Below are 19496 nucleotides of genomic sequence, written 5' to 3'. Positions count from 1 at the left end.
CGGAGCATCTCCCGTCCGACCCACGCTCAGCATCATGCCCCTGGGAGGTGGGTCAGCAGAGGGGGATGCTGCAGCTCAAAGAAGAGAGTCGCCCAAGGACAAGTGATGAACAAGGAGCAGGGCTGGAAAGAACCCAAGAGTCCTGCCCAGTCCCACCACTGCTCTAACCGTTCAATCCCCACTTCCCTGCCCCAGCCAGGAATAGAACCCAACTCCCAGCCCCTCCCCTGCTTTCACCACTAGACTCCACGCCCCACCCAACTGGAATAGAACCCAGGTCCACGCCCCCCTGCTCTAACCCCTAGACCCCACCTCCCTCCCCTAGTCAGGAATAGAAGCCAGGATTCCCAACCACCCAGAGTTAGGAAGAGAACCCAGGTGTCCTGTGCCTAACACACACAGCCAACCTTCCTCTACCTGCCAGAAAACACAGGCATCCTGAGCCCAGCTCCTGCCCCCTACCCCGACAGATGGGATAAGTCATCCAGCTTCCTTGCCCCACCAAGTGGGAGTCAGTGGGACCCATCCACCTGAAACAGGGCTGGAAACATCAGTCAGCCCCAACCACAGATGCCAACACGAGGGCATGCCCCGGAATCTGTACCGCCCCCATCTGAGAGAGAAGCAGTAGCGCTCCCTCTAGCACGCCAGGACCCCCACAACGGGCTCCCTGAATGCCCCTGAGGAAAAGGAAGTGCCCTCTGGACTGGACACTGGGCATGGGGATGCCCTTACCTTTCCCCATCACCCGGGTGAATTGCCCCGGGATGTCCCCTTCCGCGATGGGTGCCGTGGCTGACTCCCCGTCGCAGGGGGAGGCCGTCTGGGATGGGAAGCCGTCCACTGCAGGCTCCTTGTCTTCTGCCCCGTTGGTGGCTTTGTCCAGGCCCGGCCTGGGGGCTCCATGGCGCTCCGGCACCGCCTGCTGCCCCTCCTTGGGCGTGGCCATGGCCTGGAGGGAGCTGTATGCTTTGATGGGCGTGATGATTATCTGCTGGAGCTCCTGGAGTGCATTCCACAGGTTCCCTCCTTCTAGTATGTCCTGCAGAGGGGCCAGGGAAAGGGGGTGGAAGAAAGGCAAAGTGGGGAAATGCCATGAAAAATTAAGGGCAGCCCCACGTCTCAAAAAGGACCAAGGGGCTCGTGGTCCAAGCATCAGGCTCAGAGCACCCGGATCACAGGTTCGAGTCCCAGCAGCCCTGTGGTAGGTAATCTAGGACTCGCAGCACACAATCCTGTTTGCCGTGCATGCACCTGCCCCAAGATATTGGGTTTTAACCCCGGCAGCCTCGAAGCAAACTCCCCCAGCTGCTGTGCTGCAGGCCATGCCTGGCTGTGGTTCAGAGGTGCAGTCTGCCACGACGTGAATTCCAGTAGCACCTTGAGGCCCGACCCCCCCTTTGCACCAGGTGTAGTGCAGGCCCCGACCAAGAGGCACAGATCCCAATAAGCTCACAGCCTAAGTAAGGACTGAGACCCCCGATTTACAGATAGGAGATTCAAGGGGCCTAAGGAAGAGAGTCAGGAATCAACCCTGGGTCTGGCTGCCTTGATCCCAAGGCCTCCAGCTCAGACCTCGCAAGGGAAGCCGGTGGGTCTTTTACCTTCTCCAGAGACTTGAGAACGCTCTGCCTCTCCCGCAGCTTCTGGATGCTCAGGGCAATTTTGTGCCTGGCTCCTTTGGTCACATTCTGTGCAGGAAGGAAGAGACGTGGGAGCTAAGGCAACAGCCACGGATGCAGCCACCCCCACACCTTACAGACTCAGAGACACGACCTGGGAACAGGTCCCAGCTGCAGGTGCCCCCTGGGTGCCACACAGTCTAAAAGGAACTCAGGGCTCTTCCGTGGTATTTGCCCCATGGGTAGGTGGGAATTTCAGGCTCTAGGCTGGAGGTATCCAGAGAAGCCCCTGGAATTTAGCGATCGGCTCAAATCAGGAGCTATGGGGACAGTGATGGGTGCCCATGCATTTATGCAGTCCTAAGAGCCCTTTCCCAGCTGGCGGTGCCGGAGCAGCCCCCTAAATCTGTGGAAGACATGTCCTACGACACCACAGTGCCCCCTGCCACGTGGCTGCTGCCCCCAGGAAGCATACGGTCGAGTGGAGGCTGGGACCCTGCTGTCCCCTCCTCACCTGGGACTCCAGATGCTGCTCCGTGAGGGTCATCATCTCTTCGTACGTCATCTGGGAGAAGGGCCGCGTACTTGTGCAGACGAAGGCTCTTCAGCCACGAGGGACGTCTGCGGAGATGGGAGAGACCGGCTTTTTAGTGTGACCTAGGCAGCCACTCACCGGCCAGGCCTGGGGAACCTTCCGCGGCCGCAGGATGGAGACAGCTCCCGGGACTGCCGGTGTTACGCACCGGCCACTCTGGGGCTCCCCAGAGACAGAGGAACATTCCCCTTTCAAGGCAGGGCCTTCTCAGGTGACAAGGGGCATGTGTAAGAGAGGGTACTGGAAGGGCATTCAACCATCTTTTGGGGGGTACTAGATTACAGACCAAGGCTGGCTGATACCCACAGCAGTTTCCCATCATTAGAGCCCAGAAAATCCATGGATTCCCGCTTCATATCTGTGGACCATTTTTGCAGATAGTGGATTAGCTGCAGATACAACCGTGCAGAGCACTACTCACTGGTGGCACCTGGCCTGCGGTGTCCAGCTCGAGCAGCCCGGGGGGTCTGTGTGCTTGGGGCCAGCGACAGGTCTGTGTCAGGGCTGTCCGGCACCCGCTCACAGTGCCACTTCCTGTCCAGCAGCTCAGGCCCCTCGGGCAGCGCCAGCATCGCCCACCATGGCCTGGCCCAGGAGCACTGGCCACACTCTCAGTCCCAGTCCCCTGGCCCAACCCCTCCCCCTCCCCGTGATACCACACACACCGCTGCTGCCGTGTGCCACAGCTTGTGATCGTCTGGGAGCAGCACTCGATGTGCCCCCCCCCCCAACTTCCCCTCTGCGCTGCCCCTTCTCGAGACCGCACCCCACCTCTTCCCTGCAAGACCCCTCCCGCTCCCTCGCTTGCCACTGCAGGGCTGGATCCAGTTAAAAACGGCTAGCGGATTGCGGTTGATACTGGCCGATGCGGATCAGATGTGGATCCAAATTTCTGTATATGTACAGGGCTCCACTCGTCACAGACAGAGGAAAGGCTCATCCCCCTTGCTTACCACTGCCCATGTTCCCTCCAGCCCCCGGCCTAGCAGCCCTGGTCAAATTGCTAGGAACCCCCCAGTTACGGCTGCACAGGCAGGGGTCTGATCTAGCATGTAAGCCTGGTGTTCCTGGGGTCGGCCGGTAGAGCGAGGCAGTTGGGGTCCCCCCCCCAAGCACGGGCCGACAGCGCCTCCCCCAGCCGTACCTTTCATGCCACTGCCATCCTCCTGGAAGGTGTTGCGGCTGCCAATCTGCTCCTCTGTCTGTTCGCTGCCCGAGGAGGCCACGCTGCTCTGGGGGGACAGGGGCGCGTGATCCCCCGGGATGAAAGCCTGCCGGGCGCACAGCTCGTCGGGGCTCATCCACTCGCCGGGGACCTGCGGGCTGGTGGGGATGAGGGACATGGAACGCTTGAGCGGGCTGGGGTGGATTTGGCAGGGCAGAGCTGGAAGAGAAGGGCAGAGAATTAACATGACGACATTGGGTCCAAATCTCCCTTCCTACAGATCGACCAGGGAGGATGAGCCGCACACCTCTGAGAGGCGGGCAGAGAGGGGAGAGATCAGCCACCTACAAGTCAGGGCAGCCTGGCACTCAGGAAGTGTTTTTTAGCCAGGCTCCTCCTCTCCACATTCAGGATACGGCCCCAGAATGGGCCCGCCCCCCGCAGCGAGGCTCCCCCAGATGGGCAGAATTCTCTGCACAGCTATGGTGCATTTCATCCAAGGCCCTTGATGAAACTGAGCAGCAGGAGTCAGGACCCCTCTCCGGGAAGCTGCCTGCTCCAGGGCATGCAGAGGATCGACAGCGCAAGTGAGAACCAAACCCACACTTTTAGAGGGAACCAGCCACTTGACCACGCTTTTGGCAGCCACCCGTGCAGAGGGACGAACAGCAGCAAAGGGCTTAGGAGGGTCAGTCTGGGCAGGGGGGTTGCGTCTGAACTGACCTGCCGTCTGCACTGCTCACTGCTCTGTCTGCTTCCCCAGCATCGTGAAGTAGCTGGGGAGCAGCTCAACCCCCATCTTGTCTCCCTGCTGTATTTGGCGGCAATGAAAAGAGGCAGATATCCTCCACCCCCAGCGACAGCTCTGCCCCCATCCCTTGCCACAGATCTCCCACTATCCGAGTGTCCCTGTAGGGACTGCCAAGGCGCTAGCCAACACCAAACAGGGAGATGGCACATGAGCAAGGCAGAGCCCGGTTTGACCAACGGATCCAGGCTATAAGTTTCAGCTACGGCCAGGGCTAGTCGCCGATCTGGGACCCAGCTGGTATTTCCCCTGAAGTCTTACAAACCCCGGGCACACCCTCAGAGGCAGCTTTCAAGTCAAAGGGGACTCTGGTAAGTCAAGTTTAGCCGCCTCCATTTTGATGTGTTGTTCCTGTTTCGGTGCGAACAGAAACACGTTTCCCCCCCTCCCACTCCTCTGGCAGCTACAAGAGCGCTGGGGGCTGCAGGGAGGGAAATCCACCAGGAACCGCCCCAATGGGAGAAGAGGAGACGAAAGGGAAGGAAAAAGTGATTAGAAGGGATGACTACATTTGATTAGCTTTAATAATCACTCCTGTTTCTTTAATAGAAGTAGAGGCAGTTATTGGGGTGGAGGGCTGGGGTCAGTAGCATAGCTAGGGGGGAGCAGGGCAGCGGCCGCTCCCCCACTGAGCCCAAGTGCATATTGTCAATTTCTTGGTGACTTTTTAATTTTTACTTACCCGAAGGGAACAGGGGGAGCAATTAAAAAAAAGGGGCAACAGCCGCTGTGGCACTTTTACTCACCTGGCGGTGCTCTGGGTCTTCGGGACCTCCTCCTGCTCTGCAGGTCTTCGGTGGCATTTCGGCAGCGAGTCCTTCAGTGTCACCGAAGACACCCGGAGCGAGTGAAGGGCCCGTCGCCGAAGACCCGGAGCGCTGCCAGGTGAGTAAAGGCGCCACAGCAGGTGGCACCTTTTTCTTTTTGATAGCTCTCCCTGTTCCCTCCACCTGACTATGCCACTGGGTGGGGTCAGTAGGTCACCTCCGAAATTGACGCCCCCAGCCACCCATCCTGACACTCCTCTGACCATCTTCAAGCTTCTTTACCTCGCCAGTCACTGTGGCATCTGTACGGATGTGTAAGCACACCCCTAGCCGCCATAGCACATAGGACTCCAAAGACTTCACAGGCCCAAAGCACAGTGCAAACTAATGCCCCCTGGGATGGAGGGGCAATCAATATTATCAGCCCCATTTTATAGATGGGGAAACTGAGGCACTGAGATACAGGACACTGACGTGTCCCCTGTCAGAGCTTAGATTTGATCTGTCATCATCCCCACCTCCCTCTGCCCCCAAACATCACAGACCACCCACCTGGACACACTGCCATCCCTCCAATCTCCCCGCTGCTTGGGCCTCAAAATATTTTCTTCTGGGGCCCATCAGGAAGCATGCGCGGAGTCCGAGGAGGAAGCACGGCTCAGCTGATAGGGACTCAGAACTCCTGGGTTCTGTTACCATCTCTCCTGCTGACTAGCCACAGGCAAGTGGCTTCACCCGATCTGTGCCTCAGTTTCTCCCATGGGTAAAACAAGGTTGCGATACCGCACCTCTCAAGTATTTTGCGCTCTACAGAAGGCAGCCATGAGAATGATTAGAAAACATGCCTTAGAGTGAGACCCAGGGAACGCAATCTACGCAGCTTAAGGAGAAGGTTAAGAAATGACTTGATCTCAGACTGAGTACCTACACGGGGAACAAAAGTTTGACCTTGGGCTCTTCAAGCTAGCAGAGGAAGGTCAAACACGATCCAATGGCTGGATGTTAAAGCTAGACAAACTGGAAATAAGGTTATATTGGCCTCCAAGCTCCTACCTACTGCCCACGCTCCATCCTGGCCCCGCCCCGTACCTGCATTGGCGTTGTTTCCCATGCTGTTGATGGCCGAGGGCACCGAACTAGAGGAGTGGAAAGGCAAGTGTCCGTTTTCGCGGGGCAGCTTCTCCTGCCAGCCGTGTCCCAGCTCCCCCATGCCCGAGTCCACTGGGCCCTGCCACTCGTCTGAGCCCTGGCGCGAGTGGTAGGCAGTGTCGGGCCGGCCCCTGCCCTGGCCGGAGTAGCCGCTAGACAGGCGTTCCTCAAGGTGGTTGAGCCACAGGGCCAGGGAGTTGCGATCGTCCAGCGTGGTGGCCGGGTGGATGAGGGCGTAGGACAGCAGCTGCCGGCTTTCCTCGATGAACAGGTTGCTCTCGATGGAGTAGGCCAGGACCTTCTGCAATAGCTTCATGTATTCGGATTTGGCTTCTGTGTTGCCAGGCTGCAGCAGGGGCAGGTGAGACAGGAGCAGGGAGACCACCTTGTCCTTTGATTCCTGGTGCCACTGGCTGATGACAGCTGTTTGGGGGAGAGAGGGCAGAGAGGGGTGAAGAACCCGAACAAACAGGAGCCTGCTCCTTCCACCAGTCGCTTTCGCCACAGAGAAATCAATGCAGCCACTTCTGGGGAGGAACAAGACAGCTAATGAAGAGGTGTGTAGGAACACTAGCAACAGCTTCAGGCAGGGAGATTTGTATTCTACCGAAAGTCACAGTGTAAGGTGACCAAGGGGGCTTACCAAAACCAGACACCTGGAAGGGACACCCCGACCCCAGACATGGTGATCTCAAGCAATCCAGGCGATCAGTCTGTGTGTCCCCAAAAATGTCACCACTTCCAGCAACAAAGAGAGCTCCACGCACTTGACAAACATGGTCTCATTACTCCCATTTTATAGCTGGGGAAACCGAGGCACGGGGAAGGCAGCGACTTGCCCAAGGTCGGCGACAGAGCTGGGCTCAGACCTGCGTTTAAAGTCCAGTGCTCTATCCACTAGGCTGTGCAACCTCTCCCCGCTGAACTCTCCAGCTCTCTCTGCCCAAAATTAACAGGATGGCTCTGATTAAACTCCCTTTCCCCAGACAGTGCCTGGAACGTAAAGACAGGAATCGATCTGGGTGGGGAGGGTAAAAGAGAGGCCTTCAAAGGGAGAGTGTTCTCCACACTGAAGTGGACGTATTTGTTATAGGCGTATGTAGGGGGGAAGTTGAGGGATGGAGAGCCTGGCAGAGAGATTTCTCAGCCGTTTAGGGATTAGATAAATAACCATACAGTTATTGGGAAATAACCACGTGCACAGCCAGCAGACAGAGCATAAGGGATTGTGAACCGGAGCAGTGCGGCCCAGCTTTCTTCCGAAAAAGGGGCGAGTCCTAGCTCCTTATCTGGCCTCCTGTATCCAAGCGCCTCAAAATCTTTAGTGGGGCAGAGAAGGGCTACTGTCAACATTGCACAGATGGGGAAACTGAGGCAGCCAGCGGCAAAGTGACTTGCCTGGGGAGTTTGTGGCAGAGCTGGGAATTGAACCTTCATCTTCAAGTCCTAGGTTAGTGCCTAACAATTGGATTTCTCCTTCCTCTCCTTTGCCAGCTACCCCAACCTCAGCGTGCAGTGGAATAAAATCCTAAACAGAGGATCAGCGCCATAGTTTGAACCAGAGGCGCCGACTCCGTGGGTGCTCCGAGGCTGGAGCACCCACTGGCATCCCCACTAACCAGCTCCTCCTCCCCAGGGTCTCCCGCCAGCTGTGATCAGCTGTTCAGTGGCATGCAGGATGCGCTGGGGGGGGCAGGGCCTGGGGCGGAGCAGGGGTCGAGCACCTCCCAGGAACGTGTGCCTTTGGTTTGAACCCCAGGCGTGAGCAAACAAAAATCACAAGAACCGTTATTAATTTCACCGGATTAAATTAACAGGCAGCAGGTTTAAAAACAAACAAAAAGAAGCAGGTCTTCACCGAGCACACAGTCAACCTGTGGAACTCATTGCCAGGGGATGTTGTGAAGGCCAAAAGAATAACCGGGTTCAAAAAAGAACTAGATAAGTTCCTGGAGGATCGGTCCATCAACGGCTATTAGCCAAGATGCTCAGGAACGCAACCCCATGCTCCGGGTGTCCCTAAACTGCCTGAAACAGAGTGGACGACAGGGGGATGGATCACTCAAAACTGCCCTGTTCTGTTCATTCCCTCTGACGTACCTGCCATTGGCCACTGTCGGAAGAGAGGAAACTGGGCCGTTATGTCATATGTTGATCTCATGCAAGAAAAATATTAAAGGAGGGGGCTGTATCTCAGGCACCCCAGGCTCAAACCACCACAGGTTTGGCCCGGTCACACTACGCCGGACCCCCATGAGGCACAGAAAGTTTCAAGACCATCCGAGTCAGCCTGCAGATTTTGGAGCTCTGAAAGTCAGCTGTTCAACGGTAAGCTAAACCCAACCTTAACTAAAGCAGGTGCTACCAGCTCTTTGAAACAGCCATGGGTTCAAACTCTCAGAGATGACCAAGCCCCCTCAGCCTTCAGAGACAATGCCCTAACGTTCCAGGAAGACGAGTGTGAGGGTCTCGGGTCAGAGGAGATCCAAGGTCCTATCCACTCTGCATAGACATGAATATCTCCTTGAGAACTTTGAGGGAGCAGGGGTTTGCCCTGGTTTCCTGAGCCAAAATTTCCTCTCCCACCTCCACTGTTGGTCCGTGTTGCTCTCCTCCCCAGAAGCAGCTGCATCGACAGTGCTGTCAGCACAGACTGTGCAGCTCCAACAGAGTGGCACATGCAGCTCCCTCAACGCTACCTCAGTGCTAATCCCAGCTCTGCTACTAACCGACCGCGTATGGACTGAGCGGTGGAGGGGTCACTTTACTGCCCTGCCTCAGTTTCCCCAACACCATGGGGAATGCATCTGGCCAGCTCTTCCCTGCCAGCGCAGGCTGCAGAACTGGGATCTCCTGTTTTTTAATAGCAACTTCTTGCTCTTTAATAGAACATTCACCACCGGAGAGAGGGGACGGGAGGCTTTGGGAGAAACTTTCCCTGCAAAGTCAGAGCAGACAGATTCCAGCACACACTGCCACCACCACGGGCAGATGCCCAAAGGTTACAGTTACAGGCCCGGAGCTACCCACCAACTGCGCAGGGGGGCCCACAGCCCCAGAAGGGCAGAGTCTGTTCACCGCATGCCTGTCGGATGGAAGATACCCTCTGCCAAGGGACGCTGCTTTGAGCGGCACATGCAGGCCCAGCAATCTTAATTCTTTAAATCTTAGCTCCTACCCGTTGTTTCCTCTTGGCCTCTTAGGGGAAGATTCTTCCCACACCTGTGGAAGAATGGGCCTGCGGCACAGAGGGGTGACCCCGCACATGCACAGGGACCTCTTCCACATCTCTGCATGATGGGAACTTGTGCTGCTACTCTGCTCTCGAGAGTCCCCTGCAAGGGAGACAGTGTGGGCATGACACACGCCTGGAGGGGCAGGACTCCTGGGTTTTATTCCTAGCTCTTCCATTGATTTGCCGAGAGTGCTAGGACAAGTCACTGCCTCGCCCCGTGCCTCAGTTTCCCCATCAGTAAAACAGGGATAGCCAAACATTTGCAGGGCACTTACAAATCTTGGGATGAAAAGCACTGGCTCGGCCTAAGTCCCGAGTCCCCAGAGGATGGGTGGTCCAATTAATGGAACTGGAATCTATCTCCTTCGTGGTTTATTTAGGGGGATCCATGCATCACCAGGGGCAACTGTAGAAACAAGCACGCGTTTGACACTCCAATCTGGGCTATGACCCATCCCTGCCTGCCCCTAGCAGAGCACGCAATCTCAGCCAGGGAGCAGGAGACACACTTGGAAAGGACAGAGCGACTACCTCTGGGGCATCTCCCATCACACACAGACAGCTATTTTTAACCTGGAAATTAAGGCTTAGGGAAAGGCTAGGCCACAGAAGCTGAGGCCAACGATTCAGAGAGTGTCTCCTGCAAGCTGCCGGCAGGCCCCGCGCAAACCTGACAAGATTTGCTTTGCTACTTCATCGAGGGACCGAGGACCATCCTCGCCTACAGAGAACAGCTGGAAGTTAAAAGCGTGCCATGTTGCCAGGGTTTGCCATGTTTCCGATCTCAAAATGCCTCATGGGAGAATTCTGGAACAAGGCTGTTAAAATTCACATGCAAGCTGAAGTGTGGCACAAGTGAGAGGGGGAATTTTAGCTAAATCAAGAGCTCGTGCTTTAAAAAAGCTGAATAGGTAGAATTTTTTTTTTAAATCTAGTCTGTTCTGAGGCCTGACCCATTCCGAATTTGACAATTCTTCCCAGCTCAAAAGCAACACACTTTTTACAGTTCACTCATTACTTGTTTTTAAATCGAAAGGTCCTTTCAATTCAGATCATTCCTTTTTAGGAACAAAACAAAAGGCCCCTTAGACAATCAAGTTTTACTCTGCTTTGAAAACTGGCTACCGAAAAGGGGAAATGGCTAATTATTTTTGGCTGAAAAGGCCAATGTTTTCCTATGATGCCTCTACAGCCAGCGTTAAGTATTTTGCTTCCGCTAGATAGGAACAATGTTAAATTGAGTTTTGCTCGTGCTGATTTCGGGGATGGAATTGAGTTAAAGAACAGCTTAACGACGCAGAAAGAAACGATAGGAAGTCAAAAAAATTTGATGTCCCCAGCCTCTGTTTGCCAGCAGCTGGGAATGGGTGACAGGGGATGGATCACTGGATGATTCCCTGTTCTGTTCGTTCCCTCCGAAGCACCTGGCATTGGCCACTGTCGGACAACAGGATACTGGGCTAGATGGCCCATTGGTCTGACCCAGCCTAGCCATTCTTATGACCTTGTTTCGTTTGGATCAAGAATGTGGCGATAGCTTAATAACACTGACTGCCATTCACCTGACCTCTCTGCTTTTTCCCCTCCCTCTTCAACCCCCCTCCCCCCCCCCACACTTCCCTTTGTTGCCTATGCGTGTGTCTTTTTATTATTACCGTCACTCTCACTCTAGCATGTTATGGCTGCGTAATATGGTCTGATTTTGTGTTGTAAAGTCACAGAAGGGCATCATCATATTGGCTATCCTGTGAAAGGGGCAGTATCTGGTAACACACACAAGCCGCAAGTCCTTTACCTTTTTGTAGTTTTTTTTTATTGTTTCTTTAGGAAAATTCATAAAAAAAGAATCACACACAGAGAAAAGCTTTTAACCAAGTCAGCCCCCAAATTAAGACTGAAAAAAGGGTCTTGCTGATACTTTACATTAGGCGTGGCCACACCGAGGCTCTTTTACAGTTAAAGTACAACCCATGGAGCCCCCCATTCCTCCCTCCACCCACCTATTTGCCATCTACTAGACTGAGGCAGGAGCTTGGGGCTTCTGCCCTGCGGGGAGAGGGAGGGGTCTGTATAAGGGCTTTAGCCCCATGGTCCCACTGCTGCCACCTGGCGGGGCAGGTTGTACATGTCTTGTGGCCCTCAAGATTACTGCATGTGGCTCCCAGGGCCAGAAGATTGGCCACTCCTGCTTTATATCTATACATCAGGATATTTAAAGAGCAGATTCCACCCCACTGCTACCAGCATAGTTTGAGTGGCAAAAACACAACACCCCACCCTAGAAGGAGTTACACTGGTGGAGGGGACCTTGCTTTGGCAAAGGAAAATAAGTTACACGCTGGTGTAACTGCACCTGCATTAAGGCTATCACTGGTCAAAAGTCACCACCCGCAGCCACAGACTTTAAGTGCAGACAAGCCCTTAGTTGCAACAGTGAATCGCTTTGCTAGGACCAAGCATGGGCTCGTTAAGGCGTCTTTGAGCTCGTCTGCACACTCTTTAAATATACCAGTATAATTACAGTGGTACACACAAAGTGACACCTCTCCCTCCCCGCAGATGGATGCGGTTATGCCAGGATGCATGTTTTTATACCACTGTGGCCAGACGTGCATTAGGGGTGCTTTGCTGGAGTACTAAAGCAGTCCTAGTGTAAGTGCATCTTATATTGGTACAAAAACGCAGCTTTACTATATAGCTGCATCTACTTTGGGGCTTTCGGTGACAAAAGCTAGGTGGGTCGGGATCATACCTCTTCAAAATCCTTACTGACCTATGCTGGCAGATGTCTGTAGAGCAGAGCTGGCCTATAGCTAGGACCCTACCAAATTCACAGCCGTGAAAAACGTGTCACGGACCATGAAATCTGGCCTCCTCTGTGAAAGCTGGTCTTTTGTGTGCTTCTACCCTATGTTATACAGATTTCACAAGGGAGACTAACATTTCTCAAACTGGGGGTCCTGAGCCAGAAGAGGGTGGGGGGGGTGGGTGATGCAAGGTTATTGTAGAGGGGCTGCGGTGTTGCCACCCTTACTTCCGCACAACCTTCAGAGCTGGGTGGCCAGAAAGCGGCAGCTGCTGGCCAAGTGCCTAGCTTTGAATGCAGCGCCAGGCCAGCAGCAGCACAGAAGTAAGAGTGGCAATACCATTCCATGCCACCCTTACTTCTGCGCTGCTGCGTGCTCAGTTAGGTCAGGACTCCTGCAGTTAGAACACCATGAAATTTCAGATTTAAATATCTGAAATCACGAAATTTACAGTTTTTTAAATCCTATGACTGTGAAACTGACCACAATGGACCCTGAATTTGACAGGGCTCTCCCTATAGCTAATTCTGCTTTCCGTATGGGAATATGCTATACCAGTTAGAGACCAGTATAACAGCATCCATTCTAGGGACTGCAGCCATGGAACTACATTGGTGTACAAAGACGACCTACAACAAAACAATCACACCCCTAAATGACAGTGACACTAAAACAAAATCTCTGTGTGAGCAGAGCTTAAAATGAAATAAGAGCTTGTCTACAAAGGGACATTCGGAAAAATTACTCCAAGTTCGCTAGACATGTAAATTCAAAGTGGATTAGTTGAACTACACTAAACCCCATGTGGATGCACTCATTAAGAATGAAAGTGGCCTTAATTCAGATTAGTTTAATTCAATTCCAAAACCTCACTCTCATAATTCACTTCCATAGTGAATTAAACTGAATCAAATTGAGGCCACTTTAATTTACAATGGGACTGTCCACCCAGTGGTTTAAAGCGATGTCACTAAATTTACACCTTTTGGTTAATTCAGATTAATTTTCCTGAGGGTCCCCATGTAGACACGCCTTAAGTGTCCACACTGAGATTTGCCCCCGTTTGATTAAGTCAGTTTGATTTCCTCAGTTTATTCCCCACCCCCCAACATAGCTGCAGGGGGAGAGGAGGAAGGAGGATGATCATGGATCATATAACAATAACATGGATGCTATAAGACTTTAGACCAGGCATCTCTCAACCAGGAAGGCCACAACTTTCAAGGGGGTTACGAGATGCTGAAAAAAGTTTTATTACAATCTAAAGCAAGGAAAATCTCACTCCCCCATTTCTGGCACAACCTGACCTTTTCATGGTCAAGCATTCTTCGACTAACCTCTCGAAACACACAAAGAAGTTATACAGGCTTAGCATCATCACTGATTGTTACATATATTTTATTCTTTTATAGTAAGCATCAGAGGCTCAGAAAATTTTTTGCCTTCGAATAGGGGGTCGCCAGCCTGAAGGCTGAGTAAGGCTGCATTAGAACAAGTCACCCTACAAGTAAATCTGCATTAAGGCCAGATCTACCCTGAAAGAGCTTTAAGCTCTTGTGCTTCTGAGGCCATGTCTACATCTAAAATTTTGCAGCGCTGGTTGTTACAGCTGTATTAGTACAGCTGTATAGGGCCAGCGCTGCAGAGTGGCCACACTTACAGCAACCAGCGCTGCAAGTGGTGTTAGATGTGGCCACACTGCAGCGCTGTTGGGCGGCTTCAAGGGGGGTTCCGGGACCGAGAGAGCAAACCGGGAAAGGAAACCAGCTTCGCCGCGGTTTGCTCTCTCGGTCCCGGAGCCAGCCAGCAAACCGCAGGAAGGAGACCTGCTTGCTCGGGGTTCCGGACCGAGAGAGCAAACCGGGAACGCCGCGGTTTGCTCTCTCGGTCCCGGAGCCAGCCAGCAAGCCGCGGGGAGACCTGCTTGCTCGGGTTCCGGGACCGAGAGAGCAAACCGGGAACGCCGCGGTTTGCTCTCTCGGTCCCGGAGCCAGCCAGCAAGCCGCGGGGAAGGAGACCTGCTTGCTCGGGTTCCGGACCGAGAGAGCAAACCGGGAACGCCGCGGTTTGCTCTCTCGTCCCGGAGCCAGCCAGCAAACCGCGAGGAAGGAGACCTGCTTGCTCGGGGTTCCGGGACCGAGAGCAAACCGCGGCGTTCCCGGTTTGCTCTCTCGTCCCGGAACCCCGAGCAAGCAGGTCTCCTTCCCCGCGTTTGCTGGCTGGCTCCGGGACCGAGAGAGCAAACCGGGAAAGGAAACCAGCTTGATTACCAGAGGCTTCCTCCTTCCACGGAGGTCAAGAAAAGCGCTGGTAACTGTCTACATTGGATTACCAGCGCTGGATCACCAGCGCTGGATCCTCTACACCCGAGACAAAACGGGAGTACGGCCAGCGCTGCAAACAGGGAGTTGCAGCGCTGGTGGTGCCCTGCAGATGTGTACACCTTCAAAGTTGCAGCGCTGTAACTCCCTCACCAGCGCTGCAACTTTCTGATGTAGACAAGCCCTGAGATGCTTAAGTGATCAAGTGAAAGAGACACATGCTGCTACCAGGGAGGAGAGTTAAGGAGTTCCAATACACTGCAATTGCTCTCCAAGAATCTGAAGAATGTGAATTGCAAAGGCGGGAGAGTGGCTGGGGGTGGGACCAGGAAGAAAGGGGATGAAATGGAGTAGAGGGGAACAGAGGCTGAGCTGAAACTGGGGAACATTCTCCTCCCATGGAAAAAGGAGCCCTGGCTCCTGGAATGTTTAGAACTAGGTCAGACAGAGGATTTACTTAGGAAGAACGCTGTCCTGATTCTTGGTGGGCTGGGTTATATAAACCAATTGTCTATTTCAATCTTTGGCGTAGGACGACTAACACTGGAACATGTCTGTTACAAAGATCTCCTGTTTACACAGCATTCCTGGCTCTGTAGGGGGCGCTCCCCCCTCGGAAATCGTATTGACCCCAATGCCCCGGAGCAGCACAAGGAGCCCAGCCATCCTGCAGAGAAAAAGATGAGCAACTCTCCTCTCTGAATCAGGGCTCACTCCAATGCACCAGCTTGTCTGCTGCTGTCTTGGAGGAAGCCATTAAACAAGAGCTGCCCTGATATCCCAGCTTTAATGAGCAGAGTCTAAATTACCACCATCTGTATAACAGCTGTGCCCAGCCATCAACCGGGAGCCCGTTACGATAGGGGCTGTACAGGTGTATTACGGTAGCACCTAGGAGCCCCAGTTACAGACACTCTGGCGCTAGATGCTACACAAACACACAAAAGAGCGGTCCCCTGACCCAAGAGGTTTACAATCCTAATGGATATAGCATGCCTCCCTCTCCACCCTAAACTTCTGTATGGCATTGTTGCAAGGCTGTTATCAGCTGCCCTGTCTCACCCCAGACATAGCTGCATTTCAGAGATGGTTAGTCTCGCATATCACAACAATGGACTCATTTTTGAGTTCAGAAAGAGGAGAGTCGGATTAAACTACGCTAATCTAAACCCACCCCATTCCTGATGCTAATCCCAGCCTGCTCCACCTCAGACGGGGGGGCAAACTGTTCCACCGGCCCGACAGCAGCCGCATCCCGAAGCTGTGCCAAACTTACCTGCGCTGTTGGCCTCCGACTCCACGATGTGGATCTCGGTGCAGTCGGCCAGCGAGTGCTCCAGGCACAGCTGCAGGAAGCGGGCTTGGGTGCGAGTGACACGCTTCAGGAGGGAGAGCAGAGCCACCGTCTGTTCGCATTCGTTCCAACCTTTGAACCAGCCGGACAGGATTCCCACCTGATCCCGGAACATCATGGTGGCAGGCGTGTCAACGCGGCTCAGCAGCGACACGCCCAAGGCTGGGGGGGAGGGAGGGAAGGGGGTCGGGGAGAGGGGGGAGCAAGGGAAACCCTCTCACATGGTTTCAGCTTTAAGTCCTACAGTTTGGCCCGAGGGTGGAGGAAGGCACAACCTGGAATGCAAATCCTTCTGCCAGTGAAGCTGGGATCACATGGGGGGACTGTCTCAAAAGATCTTTCTCCGTCTAGATCCTTTTGCAGGGCTCTCTTCTAAGCAGACTGCCTTGGAGTTCCCTGCAAGGAAAAAGAAATATGAAATCAATTAAGAAAGATCGTTAGACTTTATCTGCTAGACTCAAGAGCCCACAGTTAAATATTTGTTCCCCACGTAGGAATTTATAGAAAGATTGGCCACCCCAGAGCACAGCCTGCGTTGGTCTATAACCAGGTCCAAGGCCTCTCTTGCTTTACAACAGTGGACACGTGAGATGATTACACATCCAAACACGCAACAGGCTGTATCTTGAGCCCAGCGGAAAGCCCACCCATGGAACTCATCACCACAGAAGATCGGAGAGAGTCAACTATTGCATCTGGACAGCTTATGACCAGCTATGTTGGTGCAAATTAGACCTCAGGTGGGAGAGAGGAATTCACTTTTCTTCCCCGTTTCCCCCACGTACGGCATTGTGCAATTCAGATGCCAAGGCTAAAAGGGACCATTGTGATCACACAGTTTGACCTTGAATAACACCGACCAGAGACCCATCCCAAAATAATTCCTAGAGCAGAATGTTCAGAAAAACCATCTACTCTTGATGTAAACATTGCCAGTGATGGAGAATCCACGACCACCCCTGGAACAATACCCCAAGGGTCAACTACTCTCGCTGTTAAAAATTTATGCCTGATTTCCAATCTCAAGTTGTCTAGCTTCAACTTCCAGCCACTGGATCCTGTTAGACCTTTATCTGCTAGACTCAAGAGCCCACTGTTAAATATTTGTTCCCCACGTAGGTATTTATAGACTGGGATTAAGTCACCCCTTTAGCTTAACAAAGAGAAAGTTACTAGATTGAATTGGTGGGATGAGAAGGGGATTCACCTTAAGTGTCAGGCACTGGATGTTGGTAGAGCCCGGACAGTGGACAAGGTAGACCAACAGTCTGACCCAGTGCGGCAGGAATGTACTAGGTGGAACAACAGACCAATCAGGCAAGGCAGGGTAGCGATACCAGGGCAGGGTATCTGATCGGAGAGACCCAACCAGCCAATCCTGGGCAACCACATTGCTACAGCACCATCATCCCTCTCCTCCTCTCCCCCAACCCCCTGAACTGCAAGTTAATCTTTGTTCATTTCACATGCAGCCAACCAACCCAAGCAGGTCCAACTCCCCTCAACCCCAGGGCTGCCCTAACAAGACGTGAAGCGAGATTTGAAAGCAGCGGTGAGCTGACAGCGAGAACCAAGTCAGGGCCAGTCATTGTGGAAAAGGATGGTTTGGGGGCAAAGTTTAGATTTTGTAAAAAAGGAGATGATCCCTTTCCTGCCCTGCTCAGTAAGAGAGAAACCTGGAAAGCCAGGGAACAGAGATTTTTACATTTAAAAGTCTTCTCTTGCATTGACTGCTGCCCACCCAGCAGAACCAACCACATTCAAGAGGCAGAGTGGTCCAAGCTGAAGGATGCACATTATAAACACACACAGGGGGCCTGCAAAGTCAAAGACCTGGGGCTTATCCACACTACAAAGACTTTGCTGGTATAGTTGTGTCCACACCAGACTTGCTGGCACATCTATGTCAGTGAGGGGGACTGATCTTTATCCCCACACTCCTAGCTAACACCGCTATGCTTGGAAAACACACACACACACTCCCTCCTATCTTTTCTAGACTTAAAAAAAAACCAAGTAGGGAGACTTTCCTTTTTAAGAATGTCAGGAATGTTACATCTCACTTTTCCTGGAGATCTCCTTGGAGGACTCAGGTACAGCTTGTGAGATCTCTGCCTTTGGCGAGCCAACACTGGGCTCACTATAGTTTTCCTTCCAATGGTCTGATTCAGGCGTTAAGCTAACTAGACATCACACGCACACTCAAAGTTCTTATTCGGGACCTATGATGGAGGATGGGCCAGTTAGGGTGCTAACCTGGGCTTTCTGGAGTTCAATACCTCGCTCTGCCACAGACTTCCTGCGTGATCTCAGAGGCAGCATTTAGCCTCTCTGTACCTCTTCCACAGCCCATCTAAATAGCACTGCCCTGCCTCACAAGGGGGGTTGTGAAAATAAATCCGGTAAAGATTGCAAGATGCGTTGATTCTACAGCAGCGGTTTTCAGTCTGTGGTCCGTGGACCCCAGGGGGTCCACAGACTATGCTTAAGATTCCCAAAGGGATCTGCACCTCCATTCAAAATTCTTTAGGGGCCTGCAAATGAAAAAAGGTTGCAAGCCACTGATTTAGGGTGATGCGGGCAATTCAAGTACCACAGGTCATCGGAGGGGACCTTTCAGAAGCTTTTCGCACTTCACTCACAGCGGAATCTGTTCTCTCCCCCGTTTACAGTCAGTTCCTCTTCCTGGTTCTTGTGCACGGCAGAAGGCTGCTCTGTCGGATGGTATGCACAGCCGGGGAAGGTCTAAATCCAAATAAACCCCTCAGTGAAATTCACCTTCCAGTTGAGACACATTTCTAATACACCATTGACTTAAAATGAGATATTTTAGCTACCATTAAGGCATCTAAGATCACACTCACAGATGAGCAACGAAAAAAATAAAGTGTCTTTTTGCCCTCAATTTCTTCCATGCATTCGGCAGCACTTTGTTCCTGTGACTCCTTCTACACAACCCCAGTGGAAGACTGAAACATACAAGGTAGGAAAATGCAATGGCAAAGCCTCAAAAGGGAGAATTTTCAGGGCATGCATTAGGACCTACAGCGGTTTTAACTTTTGCTTTTAAACCAACAAGATTTTGTGTCGCTGGCGTCCCTGGAGATTCACCTGCTCCCAGCCTGCAAGCACAATACTGAGGATCAGGACTGCACAAGACATAAGAGAGGAGTGAGAGGGAGCGCAATAAGGGGGCTGAAAAGGAAACTGGCTTTCAACGCCTATTCAGCAAACAATTAAAGACCCATTTTCTGCAATCACAGCGCTCCCCCATTAAGTCTCTGGTTTAGCAGATGGGGATCCGGAGCACAAATCAGCTTTACAAGGGGAACTTAATGACCCTTTTGTTGCAGTTTCTTTCTAATCCAGAGGGGCCTATCTAGGAACCCAAAATTCCTTGGCCCTTTTTGCTCCAAGAGGGGATTAACTAGATTGTGAAGAGAGAACCTCTTAGCAGGATGTGTGCCTGTGGGAGGCAGGGGGGAAAGGGGGTTGGTTCTCTCAAAGGCAGGAAAGCACACTAGCTCCAGTGGTGCTGGGAGGGGCGGGGGGGGGGACGGAGAGCAGCTCTGCGGCACAGCCATTCTGCAGATACAGCATTTCAGAACGGACAATGCTGAACACTGAAGGCTGTATGAAAAAGAGAAGCAGCTTTGGCTAAGTGGAAGGACAA

General features: G+C 52.9%; 1 protein-coding gene across 1 annotated transcript in view; it reads right to left on the bottom strand.

Annotated features, from left to right (window-relative positions):
• SAMD4B (sterile alpha motif domain containing 4B) overlaps nucleotides 1-19496 on the bottom strand; it is a 33918-nt gene that overhangs the window by 3774 nt on the left and 10648 nt on the right. The window contains 8 exon segments of the mRNA XM_030544447.1: nucleotides 736-1042; nucleotides 1605-1691; nucleotides 2137-2197; nucleotides 2199-2243; nucleotides 2707-2710; nucleotides 3362-3601; nucleotides 6047-6529; nucleotides 15746-16219. Coding sequence (XP_030400307.1) covers nucleotides 736-1042; nucleotides 1605-1691; nucleotides 2137-2197; nucleotides 2199-2243; nucleotides 2707-2710; nucleotides 3362-3601; nucleotides 6047-6529; nucleotides 15746-15941 — 1423 coding nt within the window. The 5' untranslated portion in view covers nucleotides 15942-16219.

The sequence above is a fragment of the Gopherus evgoodei genome, unplaced genomic scaffold (assembly GCF_007399415.2).
Source record: "Gopherus evgoodei ecotype Sinaloan lineage unplaced genomic scaffold, rGopEvg1_v1.p scaffold_34_arrow_ctg1, whole genome shotgun sequence".
In the NCBI taxonomy this organism is placed as follows: domain Eukaryota; kingdom Metazoa; phylum Chordata; order Testudines; family Testudinidae; genus Gopherus; species Gopherus evgoodei.
The sequence above is the reverse complement of the archived record's forward strand: the minus strand, read 5'-3'. Positions and strand labels throughout refer to the sequence as shown.